The 21,120-nt window shown below is 28.3% G+C and overlaps 2 protein-coding genes and 2 long non-coding RNA genes across 17 annotated transcripts in view; 1 reads left to right on the top strand and 3 right to left on the bottom strand.

Moving 5' to 3' along the window:
• The window catches only part of LOC107069083 (uncharacterized), a 35,014-nt gene extending 33,411 nt beyond the window's left edge, over positions 1 to 1,603 (bottom strand). For 9 of the 11 annotated variants that reach the window (XR_016176445.1, XR_016176443.1, XR_016176439.1 and 6 more), the window contains exon 1: positions 147 to 1,598. This is a non-coding gene — a long non-coding RNA (uncharacterized LOC107069083). Of the gene's footprint in view, positions 1 to 146 lie in introns of all 11 variants that reach the window. The other 2 variants (XR_016176437.1, XR_016176446.1) reach the window with 1 other exon arrangement.
• Mf (myofilin) lies at positions 1,596 to 11,252 on the top strand. Of its 2 annotated transcripts, XM_015326055.2 has the most exons (7): positions 1,596 to 1,733; positions 1,838 to 2,000; positions 2,330 to 2,418; positions 8,408 to 8,551; positions 8,634 to 8,885; positions 9,461 to 9,593; positions 10,973 to 11,252. In XM_015326055.2, the coding sequence occupies exons 1-6, from the start codon at positions 1,634 to 1,636 to the stop codon at positions 9,532 to 9,534; spliced, it is 822 nt and encodes a 273-aa protein (XP_015181541.1). In that variant the 5' UTR covers positions 1,596 to 1,633; the 3' UTR covers positions 9,535 to 9,593; positions 10,973 to 11,252. The 2 variants fall into 2 exon arrangements, with proteins under 2 accessions (XP_015181541.1, XP_015181542.1); XM_015326056.2 differs by lacking the exon at positions 9,461 to 9,593.
• Positions 8,897 to 9,454, bottom strand: LOC149032689 (uncharacterized). Its single transcript, XR_016176447.1, has 2 exons — positions 9,086 to 9,454; positions 8,897 to 9,033 (listed from the first exon to the last, which is right to left on the bottom strand). It is a non-coding gene; the product is annotated as an uncharacterized LOC149032689 (long non-coding RNA).
• Positions 11,253 to 11,794: 542 nt separating the features above from the next.
• Positions 11,795 to 20,925, bottom strand: LOC107069080 (serine/threonine-protein phosphatase PP1-beta catalytic subunit). Of its 3 annotated transcripts, XM_089172099.1 has the most exons (7): positions 20,646 to 20,924; positions 19,803 to 19,874; positions 16,579 to 17,066; positions 16,395 to 16,493; positions 16,074 to 16,313; positions 15,703 to 15,865; positions 11,795 to 15,601 (listed from the first exon to the last, which is right to left on the bottom strand). In XM_089172099.1, exons 1-6 carry the CDS (start codon positions 20,695 to 20,697, stop codon positions 15,758 to 15,760), a joined length of 1,059 nt encoding a protein of 352 aa, XP_089028225.1. In that variant the 5' UTR covers positions 20,698 to 20,924; the 3' UTR covers positions 11,795 to 15,601; positions 15,703 to 15,757. The 3 variants fall into 3 exon arrangements, with proteins under 3 accessions (XP_089028225.1, XP_015181537.1, XP_089028227.1); XM_015326051.2 differs by having other exon boundaries at positions 11,795 to 15,865; positions 20,646 to 20,925; XM_089172101.1 differs by lacking the exon at positions 19,803 to 19,874 and having other exon boundaries at positions 20,646 to 20,914.
• Between the last annotated feature and the right edge of the window lie 195 nt (positions 20,926 to 21,120).

Here is a 21,120-nt window from a genome sequence, read left to right as displayed (position 1 = left end):
TGAATATAATATAACATAACATAAGAGAAAAAAGAGAGATAGAGAGAGAGAAATGAAAAAGAAAAATATAAACTCTTAGTAATATATAAAGAAAAAATATTGATTTCATTTGTATTAGAAATTAGTGAAAATTTAGAAACTTTTACCTTGACCTTTCTTGATGCATTTAGATGGTATTCAAAGAATTAAATCGTGTCTTCTTCGCTCAATCCATATTGCCCGACATCTTTTCAAAAAATACTAATGGCCGTTCAAATTTTGCAATGTAGTGCCATCTGTGAGTTATTCCTGAAACTCAGACATTAAAATGTAGGAAAAGTAGACAACATTCTTATCGATAATGATTATCGCGATAGGGTAATTTTGATAACTTTTTTTTTAAAACTAAATAAAAAAAATACGTATTTTTTAATTATAAATTATAAATTTGTATATTATAAATCACTATGAAAAGACGTAAGAAAAAGAAAGAAATATAATATCAGAATAGTACGATATTTAACACGGTTATAGGTGAGATCAAAAATGCGTATTAAAATCGAATTTAGAAATGCTAAATTTTACTTTCCTCGTCATCGTCCATAATACTTTTTTCCACCTTAAAATACACGCATGTAGTTGAAAGCGTGCGAACACGATCGAGGCCGAGTATGAAGCGAGTAGTAAGACTTGCTAAAATTAGCGAGAAAGAAAAAGAGAGAGAGAGAGAGAGAAAGAGAGAAACACGTTGCGTCAACAAAAAGAAAAGACGATGCTACTGTTTGTGTCGCTTGCTTTGATTGGCCGATCTAAAAAACGTGGCTGCCAATCGGAACGTGCCTTTTGAAAAAAGCTAACTATAATAAATTTCAATTTACGCGAACGACGCCTGGATAAAATTAAATATATCTATATTTTATTTTTATTTTATTTTATTTTATTTTATTTTATTTTATTTTATTTTATTTTATTGTTCCCATTAATGTCGCTACTGTTTTTTCATCTAAACAAAATGACTTGGCAAAAAAATGATTTCGTTTCGATATTTAATACTCGTTTGCGCTTCGAGACCTGTCTCAATAAATTTCTTCTTTATCTTTTCTACGCGTGTTAATATAATTAATTTCAATAGAAACCAACGACTTAAAATAAACAAGAAAAAGAATACATAGTATTGATCTAATAAACGAATGAATGTATTGATGTGTGATTGGAATGTTATATTATTCCACGCTTATGGTGCTGAGAAAAAAAACCATGTCTTTAGCGTAGCAAGGTTAAAGAAACATATGCTTCGGCCCACTGAAGGCGGATTTAAAATTAACTTTTGCTTATGCAATAGAAAGAACAGGAAGAAAGAAAGAAAGGGAGGGAATTTAAATAGAAAACTTATAAAGGTTACGTAGGGTGTTTAAAAATTCGGCCAATAGTAATACCTCGCATTCCTAAATTTTTCTCTTTTTTTATAAATTACCAGATACGTGTTCCTATTGATGGAAGTACGGTTTCCATGATTATTTAAAAAATGTTCGAGTATACATAATGTCAATAATTACAGATCAAACATTTTCTTTTTTTAATCTAATCTAACGTTTAAACTTTTTCATTTATATTAGCGAACGAGCGTGGTAAACGACCCGAATAAAGCGGCAAAATGGATGCGCGATTCAGGAGCAATCTCGACATGATCGGACGCAATGAGCCAATCACGAGAAAAGCAAAATTCTGGCAAAGTTACGTTCGAGCTCTGAAAGGTAAAAAGAAAAACATCAAATTCATATTTTTTTTCTTTCCTCCTTCCGTTTATATAATAATCAAATTATTTATTCTTATTTGCTTCGTATGTTTTATAATCAAGGTACCGACGATATCAGAGCTCCGGAACATACGCACAGACCACGCAGTATTTTCCGCACCGATTACCCTGAGTTGCATACCACCTCGCCTACTTGGCCATTTGGAAAATCGATTTTTGAAAATCCTATTCATGCGGCTGACCGTATCAATACCCCTGGATATAGGTATGCATTACGTATACATTTTATCGATTTAATTTATTCAAATTTACCGCATCAGAATAATTGCAAAAAATTTCGATAAATATCGATGTAATTCGTGTCGGTAAATTTACTTCCCGCTACCTTACCATATACTCGGTCGATAAAAATAATGTCGGTAATGTTGATAAGAATGTCGATAAAAACAATGTCGATAATGTCGATAAAAGTATCGGTAAAAACGTTAATATAACGTAGAATAAAAGAAAAATATTTAAAACCATTGTGTAAATGTATAAAAAAAAAAATACATTTAAAAAATAGATTGATATGAATTGCAATTTTTTATTAAGGTACATGCCCGTTCATCGTGAGATTTACGGTTATTCACCAAGGCAAATCTACCCTCACCAGTACAAACCCGTAGAACGCTTCACCCCTGGTACGTACTAAAGAAATCAGAAAAAGTCAGAAAATAAAAAAAGAAAAGAATAATGAACGACGTCTGAAAGAAACTCGAAGCGCGAAACGAAACGATAGACATATATATGCATATACATATATACACACATTGCATACAAAAAAAATGTATATATATGTATATGTATATATTTCTCTAATGTTATACATACACACGTAATCATTTATGGTTACGTATAAATGAGTAGAGCTCGAAGGAAGAAAATTAATCAGTGATTAAAGTTAAGAAAGGAAAGAAAAAAAGAAAACAAATCAAAAAAGGAAAACGCGATAGAGACCAGTCCAACTGCGAAGATTCGTTTGTTTGAACGATTATTCTTCAACAAATTATATGTTTAAATAATACATAAGAACGAGAACACACGAAGACGCGATAATAATCGCTAATTCTCGTTTATTTTTGACCTTCCAAAAGATCTACGTTTTTTCGTTCATAAATAATTAAAAATAAAATCATTTCAATTGGAAGGCAAAAATAAATCGATGAAGTTTCGAGAGATCTCAATAAAATATAAACAGAACCATCATCGCATGCATTATCGTTTGACCATCTCTCTCGACGTAATAAAAAAAAATCAACGATACCTCGATGTCTCGATCTGAAAAAAAAAATATTATTAAAAGTCCAACTAAATAATACACATACACATATAGAAAAAAAAAGAACATGAACAATCACTCACATCCATGTCTTTTGTTAATACTCGAATTTCCACGTGGAAAAAAGATTTAATAACTGTGTACTAAAAAAAAAAGAACAAAAAAACGAACATTAACATATTTATTTGTTATAATAATCGTCTTTTACCTTCCACATTATATCGTATTGTCATACACGTGTAATTTTCATTCACTAATTTATCTTATTTGTACCTTAATAAGTATATCGAAATAATACTACATATATATATATACTTAATATACGTCTCATATACCATAATAATATCTATTTATATATATGTATATCTTTTTAATGTGTATGCGTAATGCACGAGCATACACGATATAAGATTTTCGTCATTTACGTATATGTAAACTTCGTATAATTAATTTAAAAACAAAATGAGAAAAAATATATATATACACACACATACATATATTAATTATTATCAAAGTATGTATGCCAGTTATTTGTATCTCATCGCGACGATTTGTGGTCTCTTCGTCGTCCCTCGAAGAAAATCATGTTCAAGGATCAAGATAAAGAAAATAAAAATATTAAAAAAAAAAGAAAACAGCGTCACAAAGAAAAATGAAAGAATATTCAAAGAAAAAATAAAAAGAAAATCATCAATCAAATCGAATAAGAATCGATAAATCATTTTCATTGTACCTGCACATCATCCATCTGTATCTGTGCCTATCATTTTAAATAAAAAGGAGAGAGATGGATAGAGAGAAAGTTCAATATAAGAAACAAAAAAAAAACAAAGCAAAAAGAAAGGAAAAAAAAAAGGAGAAAAAGAATTGTGGCTGATTTTAATTTCTTTCCAGGAACTAGGCCAAGCAAGTTGCAAATAGTGAACCGCAGCCTCGATCTGAGTGATCTTAGGCGTCAAGAAATAGCTCGAAAGTGGCAAAGAAGGGAAGAAATAGCGATAACATATAGAACACGATTCCATCAACGTTTTAGAAATTATTAATTATCACCACCACTACCACGAACATTTCGCGATTTGTTAATTTATTTCTCGTTGTTATTGTTGTTGTTTTTTGTTCTTTTCTCTTGTTATTTATAGCCTTTTATCGTTCCCATTTATAGGGCACAATTATCATAACGTTTTATATGTTCATTTTCATTGAGAATAATTAAACGCGATGATTGATTGATTCATTAATTGATTAATTAATTAATTTTATTTATTTTTATATATAAATATAGTATTAAATTAATTGATTAATAATTAATTATTAAAGGTTGAGAAACATTTGAAGAGAATTTAGTTAGAAAGAGAGAAAAATATATATATATATATTATTTATATTTATTTATGTAATTGTATCCATTCAAAGTAAAATTGTTAACTATTGCAGCCGCGGTGGAAGTCTTCGCATAAAAAAAAATAATAAAAATAAAAGAACAAATGTCTTCTTACAACGTGCGTCGTGATCTCTCTGTGATGTTTAAGCAATTCAGTGCAAGAGGAAGATGTAATTGAAAAAAATAGAAAGAAAAAAAAACAAAAATAAAAAAGAAAACAAAAAGAAATTAAAACTAATGAAAAAAAGAAAAAAACAGATGGACGATGGACGCACGGAAATAACATTACAAAAATCTAAATCAAATGTGTCATAATCAAAGCTCGAAAACGAATGATTTTTCTGAGCGAAGGGAATGCGATTAGTTGCGAATTCAACTGAAAAAGGAATAAAAAAAAACACACAAACACAAAAAAAAAGAAGAAGAGATTTACACGAGAGATCTGCGGAGATATTTATTTAATTTTAATAAATGAACAATCAGTAGAAAAGCCATACTTGAAAAAGCTGGAAATTTCAGCTGATAATGTTATATTAGAATCGTTTCCTTTTCGTCTGGTTCTCTCTTTCGTTGGTGATTTACTATATTTGTTCCTTTTTTTAATCCTCTATATTAATTTATAAAAATTATATATTAATTATTATCTCTATAATACTAAGATAAAACAGAGTGTATAAAATACGTTGATAAAATCATTTATCGACTTCAGGTATACATAATACAACTGTCTATAATGTCTCCTTTGACGTCATTCTCCTTTGACTGATAACTTTTTATATATAAAAAAATGATATTTTAATACACAAGCACAAATTTTAAAACAAACAAAAAATTATTATAGAGGATTAATGGTAACACTTAAATGTTCTTATTATACCTGTATCCAATTGTTATTAATGTTTTATTTGATTACACGATCAGAGAGAATTTAGAACGAAACGCGCTTTTAAAAAAAGAATAAGAAAAGAAAGGAAAATTTAAAAAAAAAAAAAATCAATTGCATATTTTTATTTAATAATCTGCTCTAATAATGATACATGCACGCGTATAAAACGGTTATGTTTACTAACAAACGGCAAATATTAACGAAACATAATTATTAATTCATTGATCAAGGGGTAAGCAGAAATTTCTGTCTTTTTCAGGAAACGGCATGTTTTCTTTTCGTTTTACCTACTCTCTCTCTCTCTCTCTCTCTCGAGATGGCCCTTTTTATATTTATAATATCCAACAATACCTATAGTAAATAATCTCCTCTTTTATATGTATATATATAAATCCTAGTTTAGAAAAAAAAATCTTTTCGCAAAATAATTAACTACCGCTGTCGCGGCGACGATCATAATCGATAAGATCGATAAAATATAATTTTTGCAAACACTCGAACACCTTGGCACAAGATACTCACCCAAATAAAAGTTCATTTTCAAACATTCCAAGCAGTCGTGGGCAAAGATTTACGTGATCAATAATTATTATTATTATTATTATTAGTATTATTATTATTATTATTATTATTATTATTATTATTATTATTATTATTATTTTTATTATTTATTATTATCGTAAGTTTAAAATATAAAATTTGCAAAAGATTGCCCACGACTGACCCATATTCGAATATTTTTTTATAGTAACTTACTATAAAATATAAAGCCTAACGAAGTAGACATAGAAGAGATTACTTAATTCTTGATTTTATTATAACAACACGCTAATACAATTAGACAAATACTTGGACACGTATTACTTACGTTCACAATGAGTACAAAATTAATCATCAAATTATTTTTAAATAGAAAAGAGAAAAAAGATGATGTAGAAACGTAGAATTCGACGCAACTCACTCACCCAAAATTCGATGATTAATCTTTTTTTTTTTTTTTATGAACGCAGCGTAGCGAACGAATTTTTTTTTTCGAAAAAGCAAAAACCAATAAAAAAAAAAAAAAGAAAAAAGAAAAATAAAATAAAAAAAAAAAGAAATAAAACCGAAACGTTACTCTTTTTTGGATACGTGACCATCGCCGCTTTTTGTCTCTCGTGACCTCTCAATCAGAGGACGAGGTTTTTTTGAAGCAGCTTTTTTCCACAAGGTTAGTATGCTTTTTTCACCTTACGTGACGTATTTTGTAGCGAATCATGAACGCTCACACTTTTTACTCCGATCTACAAAGTCATTGATCGGAATTTACAACAACAACAACAATATGCTAGAAAATTATAAGCACGGCTTATAAAATTTTTTATTATTTTTCTTCTAACGCTACGTCGTTCAATTTAAAAACTAATTCTGAGCACGTTAAACGAAACAATCTCACATTTAATCTCACACTTTTACCAATAATCTTATCGGATTAATTAATAAATAATAAATTCTTAAAATAATAATAATAATGATAACAATATTTATTCAATTCTTTTTTGTATTTAAAATTAATTAATCCGACAAGGCTTGTATAATTAATGTCAACATTTTTTAATCGCTTTTCGGTATATATCTTAAAAATAAAATATGCTTAGAATTACAGAATATGATAAAAAAAAAGCGTTGACGTTAATTATTAACTTGCACAGACGATAAAAAATAAAAAGGAAGAAAATATTCTAATAAAAAATAAAAAATCAATTTCACCTAAACTAAAGATCGCGGGAATGTGGCAAAGTATTTGTTGGTTGCATGATTTTTCTTCTTTATAACCATCGTAAAATACCTATTTGCAAATTGTTAGAACCACCGCTGTATTTTAAACTAACTCGATTAGTAGAATAAAAAAAGCATGTTAGAACAAAATTTCACGCAAATGCCTACGATGCTTCGTCGTTAGTAACTTTTTTACCGATCGTGAGAGAAACGATTTTGGAAATAAAAAGAAAGAAAAAAATATTACGAAAGAAATATTTTCTTTAAACAAATTGAAAAATATTTTCAAAATATCGGTACATGTACATGTAAAAATGAAAAAAAAGAAAAAAAAAGATATATATATACGTCAAATATATCGTTGGAGTGAAAAGGAAGCGCCGAAAAAAAAAATTAATTCGATTAACGTTTAACCCTTTCCTTACCAAAAACCATGCAAAGGCCAGCATGTACAATCGAATTTTAATATAAAACTATTCTCTTGCCAAAGCATATCGTAATGAAAGAGTTAAACGTATTAAATTTATTGAAATATTCTATCTCTTCGTCTTTTTTAATTATTCACGAATAATTCTGAATAATCGAAAAAAAGAAATGTTTACAGATTTATCTCTATCAAAAATAAAAATAAAAGAACTTTTTCGATAGATACAATGTGATACAAATAATAAGAAAAAATCTAGCATTGAATATAAATGTTAATTAATAATATTAACAAATAAAAGTCAAACTGTAATGACTTTTCTTCATCGTTCAAACGAAAGAAGCATATACATTTAAAAAAAAAAAATAAAATAAAATAAAATTATTTTCTACAATTTTTGGCGTCAGTAGTTTTTAGTGTTGCTATGTGAGAATTGGTGTTTTCTTACCAGGAATGTTAATTCGAATATTATAGTTATAGACGTAGGTCTATTATAATATATATTTAGGAAAAATATCTAATTCATGAAATAATGGAAAATTCGAACGAATTAGATCTTTTTACCTATTATCGAAAGAAATTCTAAATAAATTCAAGAAATAAATTTAATAGACCTACTCAATAGATCGAATAAAGATAAATAATTCGAAAATTAAATAAACAAATAATAATTCACGACTTGGGTAATTGGATATAAAACAAATTTCGAATTGTTTGTCATTAAGCGAATGAACCAAGCGTGTTTTAACACCTGGATATACTTGATTCTTTGAAATAATTGAAGCAATAAATTAAATGTATATTTATTTAATTCGGTGAAAAGATTATCCAGTTGTTAACACGAAATAATAATAATAATATAAAATGGAATTAAATAAATTCATAAAAATGTCAATACACAGCGAAACCATTTGACGCTGAGAAAGCTTGGACCGATCATCTGAATCGTTTGGCTGACATCGACAAACTTTACCCGAGTAGGTCTCCATTGCTTGCTCGACACATAAGTCCACCTCTCAGCACGAAGAAACTCTTTGATATCCATGGTAAATTATTAATATAATTTATGTTAATATAGTAATAATTATTAAATTAAAATAATTTTATTTCTTTTCTCTTATTTTTTAGGTAACTTATTAACCGATGATATCTTCCCAAGTTACTCATCGTTCCTTCGTAGGAAACCTTTTATGGATTTGCTAGAACCATCTCCAACAGCTCCGATCAGTGCCTTCACGAGAGACCCTTGGTGGTATCCAAGTTATGCTCCTTATATTCCAAGCTATGCTCAATACAGCACTCCGTTTTACCTGAGGGACAGCTACCTTAGCCCAATTAAACGTAGCTACTTATGGAGCCGACATCCTATTAGACCGCTTGGTATGTTTAAATATATTTTAATATCGACTTTGATATATTAACCCCTTAAGGAACAATTTTGGTTCAACGTAGTACAACGCCGCTCGAGTTAACTCGAGCGTGCAACTTAAGGGGTTAATTTTCTATCTTTTTTTTTATCTTTTTCTATCTACTTTTTTCTATCTTTTTCTATCTATCTACTTTTTTCTATCTTTTTCTACCTATCTACTTTTTTCTATCTTTTTCCATCTTCTTTTTCTAATAATACATTTGCATTTTAAATTAAGAATTGTTCTTCCCATATTTTCTTTCAATTTATTTTTTTATTTTACTTTCTTTATAATTTAATTTCATAATCGACGAATCACATCATCGATGTTGAAAGAATTTTTGACGCATCGAAAATAATCACCCTAAGGGAAAAAAATCACGATTTTGATAATACCCACGAGTATTCGTATAATATTTTTTCTTCTTAAAGTACAAATACCTGTGCTTCGTGCAGCAAGGTATTGTATTAGAAAAGAGATTAGAGATTGAATCTCAAATACGAAGGAATAATATTCTACAACAAAACAATCTATCTGTCGTTTCAGGAGCGTTATACTACTATTATTCGCAGCCAGTTCCAGTATATCACTTTACCAGCCCGTGGTACAATAAACATTAAGAACAAATAAGAACAATGAAAAGAACTTAAACAAAATGAACAAAACGAACAAAAAAAATGTGAGCGATCAAACGAAAAATTCATGACCATCGTAAAGTGTTCTTTTAATATTCTCTTACCATCTTACTCCCTTAAGTTTTGTCCGTGCGTGTTTTAATTAAACTTTAAATTGTTGTTTTCCAAAAAAAAAACCAATACAAAATAGGAAACAAAAACAAGACCGGAAAACATTAATTACGACGATGATGATGGTGATGATGACGAAGATAAAGAAACAATCATAAAAAAAATCTATATTTTCTAATTTTAACCCTTTCGTTATAAGTGACCCATATATGGGTGGTCTGTATGAACGACTGACCCATTTAGAGGTCGTACCAAAACATACCACAACGAAAGGGTTAAATAAATTATAACTAAATTACATATAAATAATAACAATTAAATACACATACATAAAACTGTCCTCCCCATTCTTAATATTAACAGTTTATATTTATACAAATATTCGGTAATCATATTTATGTTCGTGAAATAATATCAACGATATGGAAAGTGTTTTCTTGTACGTAACTTTCGTAAGAATTCAATTGTTTTCATTGTCATTTATCTAACAGACATTTAAATGAATTCATTTATCCTAGAATTTCGATTTTTACATACAAATTTCATTCGAGTATTTCCAACTAATTTTCTCTTTTCATTTCATTCGAACTAAAAATCAATTGTGAATGTTTGCCTACAAAAATTAATATCTAATTCGATATTTTTTTAAATCCTTAAAAATTATTATTTTCTTTTTTATTAAATAAATTTCAATACAACATATATTTATATTTTGTATTTTAAAAATTGATATTTAATAAAAAGTTTGTTCTCTCATTTGATTAATCTCTGATATATTTTTATACATATATACAAATAAGTACAAATATTTTCATTATTTGATTGATGCACTCTCGCGTATTTTTACACACATTTTGTTTTTAAATTAAAATAAAAAATTGTCATCAACGATAATTTTTAAGGATTAAAACGAAAATAAGAATATTTCTAATGTTTTTATAGGATATCATATTGATATTTAAAAACTAAAAAATCTACGAAAGTGTGAATTTCTTTCAAAAGAATTAAATACCAAAAAAATACAAAAATGAATATGAAACAAGAAAAAAAAATAGGAGAAGGGACTTACGAACCTTCACCGATCATCGCGAATTTCTACTTATCGCGATTTCTATTTATTTCTATCTAATTTATCTTACCCTCTTGTCTTCTTTTGTTACTTTTTATTTGATTATGTGTTTCTTTGTATAATACATATATATATTTATTTATTTCTTTTTGATTTGTTTTATTTTGTTTTAATTTTATTTTCAATTAATATGAATACTGTTAATAATACTATATGTATATATATATATTTATTTTATTTTAGCTCACGTCTACTGATAACTCAACTCCAACTTAAAAACATACATATATGTCGCCCCGTATGGAACGCGTTAAACGAATCTCTCGACGATCGAAGAAGGAAGTGACGTATGCAAAGTGGAAGTGAAAAAGAGAATGAAAAACTAAAGAGAAAATTAAAAAAAAATTTTAAAACAAGTAATAATAATAATAAAAATGTAACAACAGCAACAACAATATCAACAAGGAAAAAAGGAAGTACGCTTACGTCTCTGGAATCCTAAAAAAAAAAACCAAAAACAAAAGTAACACAAAATTCTATATATCTCTCTACTCCTTATCCTAAAAATAAAAAACAAACAAACAGAACAATAATATTAAAACTCGAGAGCATGAGAATTTTATTTATTTATTAATATTTTCTCGAAACACGATCTACAACATAATAATTAATAATAATATATTGTATTTCACATTCGTGATATCCGAGAATAAAATAATAATAAACACTGCCAGAAACTTATTGGAAAAATTAAACAAAAAAAGGAAAAAAAACATTTCTAATTGTATTTCGTTTGATAATTAATTCTAAATTAAAAATGACCCTTTTATTATAATTATAATTATAATAATAATAATAATAATAATAATAATAATAATAATAATAATAATAATAATAGTAATAATAATGATAATAATATTAATAATAATAATAATAATAATAATAATAATAATAATAATAATAATAATAATAATAATAATAATAATAATAATAATAATAATAATAATAATAATAATAATAATAATTAATGAATGAATCGTTGCAGAGAGAGAAAGAAAAGATATGTACAACAATATGCACGTTTATTATTTGAAAGTTTTACATCTTCAGGATGTTTTTTTTAAATTACTCGTTGGGCTACATTTCTGTCGAGATTCGATCGATGGTCTTATCTTTCTCTTTCTCTTTATCGTTTCTTATTTTTATTTATTTATTTAGTCATCTTTTCATTAACTTAGTTTATGCAAATATTCGTAATTAATCCTTAATCTTCTCTCAAATTTCACAAAATGATCCATCCATCGACGAATCACGATTGACTTTTACCCATTTACAAATATAGTATATATATATTTTATTTTGTTTTTATATATATATATATATATATAAAAACATAATAATAATATATGAATCTGGGACAAAAAATGCATATCAAGGGAATCACAACCACTCCATTATTAATCATTCATCAAAAAAGAGAGAAAGGTAAATGGGCGTGGGAAATGGAGGGAAGACCAAAAGTTTCGGTCTTGTTTTGCTCATCAAACTTGCACTTATTTATTTTCAATTGATCTACGACAACAACAACAACAGCTGGCTTATCTTTATTTAAAATGATCTTTTTAAACATTGCCATTGCAATTATTGTTGTCGTCATTACGTCGAATTACGCTTATGGTTACATGATCTCCACGAGTAACCGACGATGCACAGCGGAGGAAGAAAAAGAAATATATGTAAGCAAGAAGGAAATATCTCCTCATAATCTTTATATATATACATAAAAGAGCAATTATGAAAGCGATCTGTAAGCATTTTTTAATTTTTGAGATATTTTGAACTGAAATGAAGATTTTTTTATAATGAGGCACAAGCATGTACAAAAACAAAAGTAAGTATATATTATTATATATTATATATTATTTATTCTTGAAAAAAAATATCCTTTTATGTATGTTTTCATTATTCTCCCTTTTACAGGTTTAAGAGCCCTTAACAATGCCTTTTTGCTGCCTTAACATACCTTCCTGAAATCAATAGCACACTGTATTCTCAAGCATTCACCCATCCAACTACTAATCGAGCCTATCGTTCCTTAATTTTAGTGATCTAACGGAAACGAGAGTATTTTTCAACGAGATGAGACCGTTTACTCATTCTTTTATGTAATTTAACAATTTTAAAAATATAAAGATATATCTGTGTGTGTACATTGTGAAAAAAAATATATTTATATCTTTGAAATATTTTAAATGCGACTTTAGACTGCTTTCATAATTATCGACTTATATATATGTATGAATGTATATACGTATATTTGCTTTTCTTCAAATATTTCCATTTTGTTTACTTCCTCCTTCTCCTCCTCCTCCTGTTTTTCTTCCTTCTCATCCTTCTTCTTCTTCACTCTCGGCTGATCACGCTTCATAGATCAAGTAACTAATTAAAAATGTCAAACTATAAAATATATTTATAGTTACTTCATAATAAGCGCTATAATAAAAGAAGTAAAACAATACAGGCGGTAATATTTAGTATTATACCATAATTAAAAATGCAATTAAGAATGCAATTAAAAAGAAATTTCTTTCTCTACAATTTAATAGTAGTAACTATAATAATAATAATAATAATAATAATAATAATAATAATAATAATAATAATAATAATAATTATAATAATTATAATAATTATAATTATAATAATTATAATTATAATAATTATAATTATAATAATTATAATTATAATAATAATAATAATAATAATAATAATAATAATAATAATAATAATAATAATAATAATAATAATAATAATAATAATAATAATAATAATAATAATAATAATAATAGTAGCGGTAGAGTATGTGACATTCTCTAATAATAATATTATTAATTATATCTTCATTTATAATAATTAATTACTTATATTTCGTAATTAATTAAATTAATAATAATAATGGAAGGAATCAACGTGTAGAAAATGTAACGTCGCATATTAACGAGCGTGGCTTCGTTATCGATCGTTCATTTTATTTATACAACATGGCAACTTAGAAATGCGAAGAAATCAAAAATTACGTGGTACCGATATTATTATAAACTTCATGTTATTGATTTATTTATTGTTTTCTTTTTTTTATGGAAGAGATAAGTATATATACGTTCAAAGATCTTTTCATTTATTTTGTTTTATTTTAGTCGAAAAAAAAAATTAAAAATAAAGACAATTTCTCTCTGTTCCTTTTTTTTAACATAAAAATTGTCAATTGCGTATCGAGGACCTCATTTATATTACCTGTTTATTTATTTAATTTGTTATTTAATTAATTACAGAAAAATCTCATTACACGTTTGAATCTCATTAGTCTTAAGAAAAATCATGTCAACAAATACCAAGCGGATCACAACCACATATCATCAATTGCACATTGTGTTTCAATAACTTGGCACTTTTCGACAAGAAATCTAAACAGAATGATTGTGCTGCTTGGAACTCGAGCAATTAACTTTTCATATTTGAACTTAATCCTTTGTTTAAATCCCCCATTTGTTCGCACACATAATATCCTAGCAATAAAAAACATCATTTATGATAATTAGTAGTAAATACTTTACTTTATTATCAGAAATGCTGTTTTCATTTCTCTCATCTCTTTTTTTATCATATATTTCCAACTCACATTGGATTAAAAAATATAAATAAAATATATATATATATATATATTTAGATATCTTTGAACGTGCCCTCGGTATGCATATAATCAAATATTATCGCAGAGATTGCTAATATTAAAATCAATAATATTTTTAATGTGATCTTTAAACAAGAGAAAATAAGAATGAAAAAAATAAAATGAAAAGTTAAAAAAAAATAAAGAAAAAGAGAAATAAAAGATAATAAAAGAACATAAACGCTACAGACATTTCTTACTATGTACACTTGCAGCATTCTATATTATGTTAATAACTGAATAAACTGCAATGCTTATAATGAGAATAACAATTATAAAGACAATGAGATGATTACGATGGTAATGATAATTATGATAATTATGACAACGATGATAATGATGAAGATGACTATGAATAACGTTGCATGATGGACAATGATAACAATAAATAATAATAATGGTAGTAATTAATTAGTTGAAAAAATCTCTAAAACAACGCGGACATTGATCAATCTAGAATTGATGCTCTTTGAACTCACAAGCATGGAAGCAATAAATACTTAATTAAACTTTTAAATTGTTCTCCGGACCATTAATACTTGACCAAAAAAAAAAAAAATAACTACAACGGCTACAGAGAATGTTAGAACACAATTTATTTGCAATGACTTTAAATATATATATATATATATTTATATGCATATGTATATAGAAAAATAAAAAATAAATATATATGTTTATTATATATAGACATATATATTTATATCTATATATAATCATTTTATAATTTATTATAAATGGAAAATCATAACATAAGAGAATTATTATATCTCCCATAAATATAATCGAAAACAAACAACAAAGTTATTGCAATAAAATTTAATTTATTGTGTCTTGTAGATTTCTCTGTGCCGTTATCAATCGTAGACTATTATCTTCTTTGTAAAGAAAAAATGCAAAGTATTTTTTCAAAGAACCGTAGACGTCGCCTAGTTTAATGAAAAAGAAAAAAAAAGAAGAAACGGAGAAAAAACAAAAAAATGAACAGAAATAAATTCTATCGTTTGTGAATAATTAGAACCGCAATATCTCACGTTTAAGATGCAATCAACATAAAAAATAAGAGTAATCGTCTTACGCACACTTTATCTTTTATATATTAACGGATTAGGATAGATTAGATCGAGCTCGACGTCTTCATGCTGAAAAACGTGAAAATAAAGTCCTTACTAGTTTCTGCGATTAAAAGATTATCGTCCCGTCGAATCTGTACGACCTTTTCTCGTAAATAGACAAACCTTACCTTTCAGCACTGTCAATAAAGAGAATACTAATTGTTCATTTTGGTCAGAAGGCTGTCATTTCTTTTTCGCTGGATTTCTTTGTGGTGTAGATGGTCTGCCTGCTTGACCGGTATTCATACCACCGTATTGATACTTTGCTTTCTTCTCTGAAGGTTTCAAGATCTGCACACGAAAACAAAATTAAAAATTCTTGCTATTTAACTTTTCGATTGTTGTAAATAACTTCTATTTATTAGACCAATGTCTTTTTATTTTATTAATATGTAAACTACTGATTAAAAATGGTTCAGAATAATGATCCAATATAAATATGTGGGTTTATTTTCTTTTTTTTTTTTTTTTAAATATATATATATACACATTATTATACCTGGAAACTGCACATTAATGTTTCATCGACGCTCATCATGCCACCAGCATTGTCAAACTCTCCACAATAATTAGGAGCAGAAAAGAGAGTGACCAGTTGTCTTTTAGCAAAGAATTCATAACCATCTTCGACAACTTGATGAGCTCTACATATTAAATCCATATCGTGACGATTTAAGAATTTGGATACAACATCTGGACCAAAGGTGAAAGAAACACCTCTGTCGTTTTCTCCCCAGCCCTAAATTCAAATATACCAAAATATTTGTCTTACTCTCTAGAAGATAAATTAAAAATTAGGACTCATTTAGATTTATTTTACCTGAACATCTTTATCAGGGTCAGACCAAAGTAGATCGCAAAGAAGACCAGTATCAGGTACATCTGTGGGTCTCATGATCCTTTTAATCTGCTCCATACTCTATAAATATACAAATAAAATTTTGTACATTATAGAAACAATTTTTAAAAATAAAATATAAAAAATAAAAGTACGATGAAATCACCTGAAGATCTGGACTGAGGCCACCATGACAACAAAAAATCTTCTCGTCGATAATGGCGGCTATTGGTAGACAATTAAAGCAATCGGTAAATGTCTTCCAAAGCTTTATGTTATACCTTCTTTTACATTCATCATAAAATCCATATATCCTGTTAATGCTGGCGCATTCATGGTTCCCACGTAGTAAGAAGAAATTCTCAGGATATTTGATTTTATAAGCTAGCAAGAGACATATCGTCTCGAGAGATTGCTTTCCACGATCAACATAATCACCAAGGAAAAGGTAATTAGCCTCGGGTGGGAATCCACCATATTCGAATAGTCTCAACAAATCCGTGTATTGGCCATGAATGTCGCCGCAAATTTTAAGAGGTGCTTCCAATTCCAGAAGTATCGGTTGTTGAAGAAAAATCTCACGGGACTTTAAACAAAGTCCACGTACTTCTCCCTCGGACATTGTTACTGTCTTTCCCGGTCTGCATCCTCTTACTGTGTTCACATAAATTATAATTTGTTATTCCAATAGATTGTTATAGAGTTTCATTAGTTCTTTAGTTTTCGATAATGGAGGTATACGATTATTAGCAGGCAGCATCACGAATAGCAGCATCGAGCATATTCTACTTTAAATATAATACTTATTGTTCATGTTTCTTCCCTTATGAGTCAAAAATAGAATATCCCCTGCTTGTCGTACAAGCCAACCAATGTAAGGGTTGAACATAGGACTGACAAATCAACCTCGAGAAAAAAAAATCCCACTTGCTAAAATAACTTCTCTTGGTGGTTCACCCTTGTGATACTAATAGATGAACAGATGAATGAATGGACACTTCTTTCTTATTATGAAATTAATTGTCAATATATATTGCCCATACACTCTTTTCATTATAACTTTATTTAATATAGTCTAACCTATCTTTCTAAATAATAATGAATTATATATTATTATTTACATGACTTTTTATTTCATCAGAATCGTCAATTTCTTTTATCCTGTATTTGTCTGACTCATTTATATTCAAATAATCGTCTAAACTATCTTCCACATAAAAAATAATAAATTATTTATCAAATATGCAGATTACGCTTTATATGTATATAAACTTTTATTTATCTAACTAAATTTATCTATAAACTCAGTTCACTTAATTCATTTATATTGAAATAATGCTAGAACCTATTTAATAAAAAAGAAACAAATTTGAATTATAAAGGTTAGACTTTATCAAGTTAAGTGTATATAATGGTTTATACATAATACAAACACAGCAGGGGCTTACACATACATTAATACACAAACTCACACATATATGGCATTTATATATGAGTGAAAGAATCTATTATCGTTCTCCACCTACGACAATAACGATATTCATTCCAGAAAGAACGAGTTTCATATATCCTCTCCATGTTAGCAAGAATTTTATTTCAAACGACGTATATGCATACACACTTACATATATATATATTTGTATATGTGTAAATATACGTGCATTGAGATATCACGGCATTACGAATAAATGACCTTGTACAACTAAAAATATGGAACACAGAAAGAGAGAAAACAAAATTAAAGAGAGAGAAAGAAAGAAAAGAAGTAAATGTTTAATATATACATACATATGATAATAAAGAGTGATTATGTAAAAAGGTAGCATAACAGCGATCTCTTCGTACAGGTAAAAATGCAAAAAGAACGCGTAACGATCGATGATGTTCGTTCACGCGAACAATACTTCGACGTATATTTCGCGCCTCGTGAATAACGATATGATCGGGAGGGGATAGGCGATGGAGAGAAAAGAGTAATGTTAGGAAAGACGTAAAGTGGGAGAAAGGTAAGCTCATATGTCATTGTAGCAACACCTTTACATGACGCTTTTAGATCATTTTCTTTACAACCATCCCAATTCCTACCTTATTTCTTATTACGAACATGACATCATTTCAAAATATTCTTCTAATTATCATTATTAACATTGTAAGTAAGTAAGTAAGTAAGTATGTATGTATGTATGTATGCATACATGTATGTGTACAAGTGTGTTATTTCTTCTTTTTAACCGATTTAATTTATTTATAAACATAGAAATCAATCTGTCTAGAGTTGAAAAACAACTTATCGTTGAATTAGTTACGTAGTCTAAGTAAATAAGAATAAAATCTTGATAAATATATATATTTTTATACTCTTCGATAATACAAACAAAAATGATGGAAAAGGAGGGGATATTATTTGAAGAACGAATATTACGTATTCAATAAATAACCCGCGAAAATTTAAACTTGCGTATGCAGGTTTATAGAAGCATTTGAAAGATGCTACAGAAAATTCAAAACTTCGGACATTTTTGAATATAAACTTTCTTCGTATTCTTATTCTTATTATTATTATGGTTGGCATAGTCCATTATCGAGGATAAAATAGCAAAGCTTTGCACACGCATCATAAAAGCGTCTATTCGAGCTGCAACTCTTTACAAGCGAATAACTCTTACGTATATATCGTCTATTTATTTGCAAATGTGTGAACGCGTTTTGTATATATATTTTATATGTTACATGTTCATGTACCACATAATTAAATAAAATTTTCCGATACTACGTTGATTAAGACTAAATAAGGACATTTCCGTCGTAAATTCATCTTACTGATTTGACTCAGTTGTAGGTAGGATTAAAAAATGGCGGGATAATTGAAATTAGAAAGAAAGATGTCCTGAAAGAAAGAAGTCGTAGTAAGTACTTACGTAAAATGGAAGGGAAAGAAAGGGAGAAAGAGAAGAAAGAAAAGAATCAACAAAAACGATATTGCTAACCGGTTTTCAAGACATATAACTACCTTCCACGCTTCCGCCATTGTACATGCTGTTGTAAATAAAATAAATAAGTTATGTATATGTATATATATGCATGTGTGTCTCCTGCGCGAAGCTTTCGAGCGCGAAAAAGACGAAGGGCTGAAAAAAATGAAAAAGAAAAAAAAGAAGAAATAATATAAAATAAGAAACCGTATATTATTGTTGGAATCTCTTTTGCAACAATAATTTTTGCGTCTACCCCGATTGCTATGAAAGGACGCACGAGATTAAGCGAAAATTGGGTGAACTAAAAAAAGAAAAAGATAATATTATAAGTCAAAAATAAAAACGAAGTATACATAATAGCGCAACTACATGGATTTCGTGGTTTGGTTTTCTTTTAAATGTATAATATGCATACCGACAAAATCCGACGAGAAAATATCTTTTAGCTTGGCTTTCTTCTGAACCTGGTCTTTCTGCGTGTTGTACACTTTGAGAGGAAGCATCGAAAGGGCCGACGATGCACGTTTTGTCGAGGTAAAGATAGAGTGAGAAAAAGATTGAGGGAAAAGAGAAAGAGAAAGAGAAAGAGAAAGAGAAAGAGAAAAGGAAAGGCAGAAAGAAAAACAGAAAAAAATCGTTTTTTTTTTCTAGTTATTAAAACTAAACAAAATATATTCGGTTGATCAAACATTTCACATTAAAAAATATTTTTAAAATATATATTCTGTATACTGAAAAAATATTAAAAGAAAAGAGATCGATATTTATCGCATTATTTGTTATCTATCCATATATCTATTTATCTATCTACCTATCTATCTATACTTTTTTCTTTTTTCTTAAGCAATAACTTCCTACATAACGTGAAAAAGACGCTCTCAACTAGAAATAGATATGTATATACGTAGAAGCGAACGAGCGAGCGAGCGAGCGAGCGAACAACTCTCCCCTAAACTTTGAAATAATTAATCACGATATCTCATTGTATCAGTCGTACAAAAGTAAAATGACAAAAAGATAAAATGGGACGACGCGTACCGTTCGATTTGTCGCGCTCGCTCGAAAATAAGTTGTGTACACTGATGTTGCTGCTGTTGCTGCTGCGAAGTAGTAATACGCGACACGATAATACTTGGTTCGATTTAATGTGATTATTTAATACGAATAAAAGCACGCCTCTTTGCGAAATCGAAAGCGAAGTTAATATTAATAATCTTACACTGTGATCTCTCGCGAGTACTCTTTCATTATCACGTACCTTCTAATAATCTTTGTATGAGGCTGTCGATGTTCAAGTCGACATCCGCCATTTTTTCTTGCCACTGACTAGCACACTGACGCTCGTGAAACGGTTAGTAGGGGTTTCCTCGGCACTTGGCTGTTTTGCTTGCGCGTTTACGGAAAGAGAGAGAAAGCTTACAAACGTATATGCTAAGCGCGTTGCGTGATAAACTCTTATCGACTGCTGATACGGACATCTTGTTTTGTTATTTCCCACTTTTTCTCAACCCTTCTCACTCTACTCACCATCCTATCTCTCTCTCTTTCTTGCTTCTTTCTTTCTTGTTTACTCACTTTCGATTCTGATTTGTTCAACTGTCTTATTCTCGTTTCTAATTAGTCCAATTCTCTACTTCTCATATCTGATTGGCTAGACTCCATTCATTTCGTTTCCGATTGGCTAATCAGTCTCTCTTTCATTTCTAATTGGTTAACCTACTTCTTTCTCACTT

This window comes from Polistes dominula, unplaced genomic scaffold, assembly GCF_049000335.1.
Source record: "Polistes dominula isolate Pdom_NZ unplaced genomic scaffold, Pdom_raw_medaka contig_73, whole genome shotgun sequence".
NCBI lineage: Eukaryota > Metazoa > Arthropoda > Insecta > Hymenoptera > Vespidae > Polistes > Polistes dominula.
This window is presented reverse-complemented; position numbering and strand designations above follow the sequence as displayed.

Coding starts and splice junctions, on each gene's coding strand:
- LOC107069080 (XM_015326051.2), bottom strand. CDS start 20,697: ATGGCGGATGTCGACTTGAACATCGACAGCCTCATACAAAGATTATTA. Junction 16,494..16,578: donor GCCTCAGTCCAGATCTTCAG/GTGATTTCATCG, acceptor GTATATTTATAG/AGTATGGAGCAGATTAAAAG. Junction 15,866..16,073: donor CATTAATGTGCAGTTTCCAG/GTATAATAATGT, acceptor TTTCGTGTGCAG/ATCTTGAAACCTTCAGAGAA.
- Mf (XM_015326055.2), top strand. CDS start 1,634: ATGGATGCGCGATTCAGGAGCAATCTCGACATGATCGGACGCAATGAG. Junction 2,001..2,329: donor ATCAATACCCCTGGATATAG/GTATGCATTACG, acceptor TTTTTTATTAAG/GTACATGCCCGTTCATCGTG. Junction 8,886..9,460: donor ACATCCTATTAGACCGCTTG/GTATGTTTAAAT, acceptor CTGTCGTTTCAG/GAGCGTTATACTACTATTAT.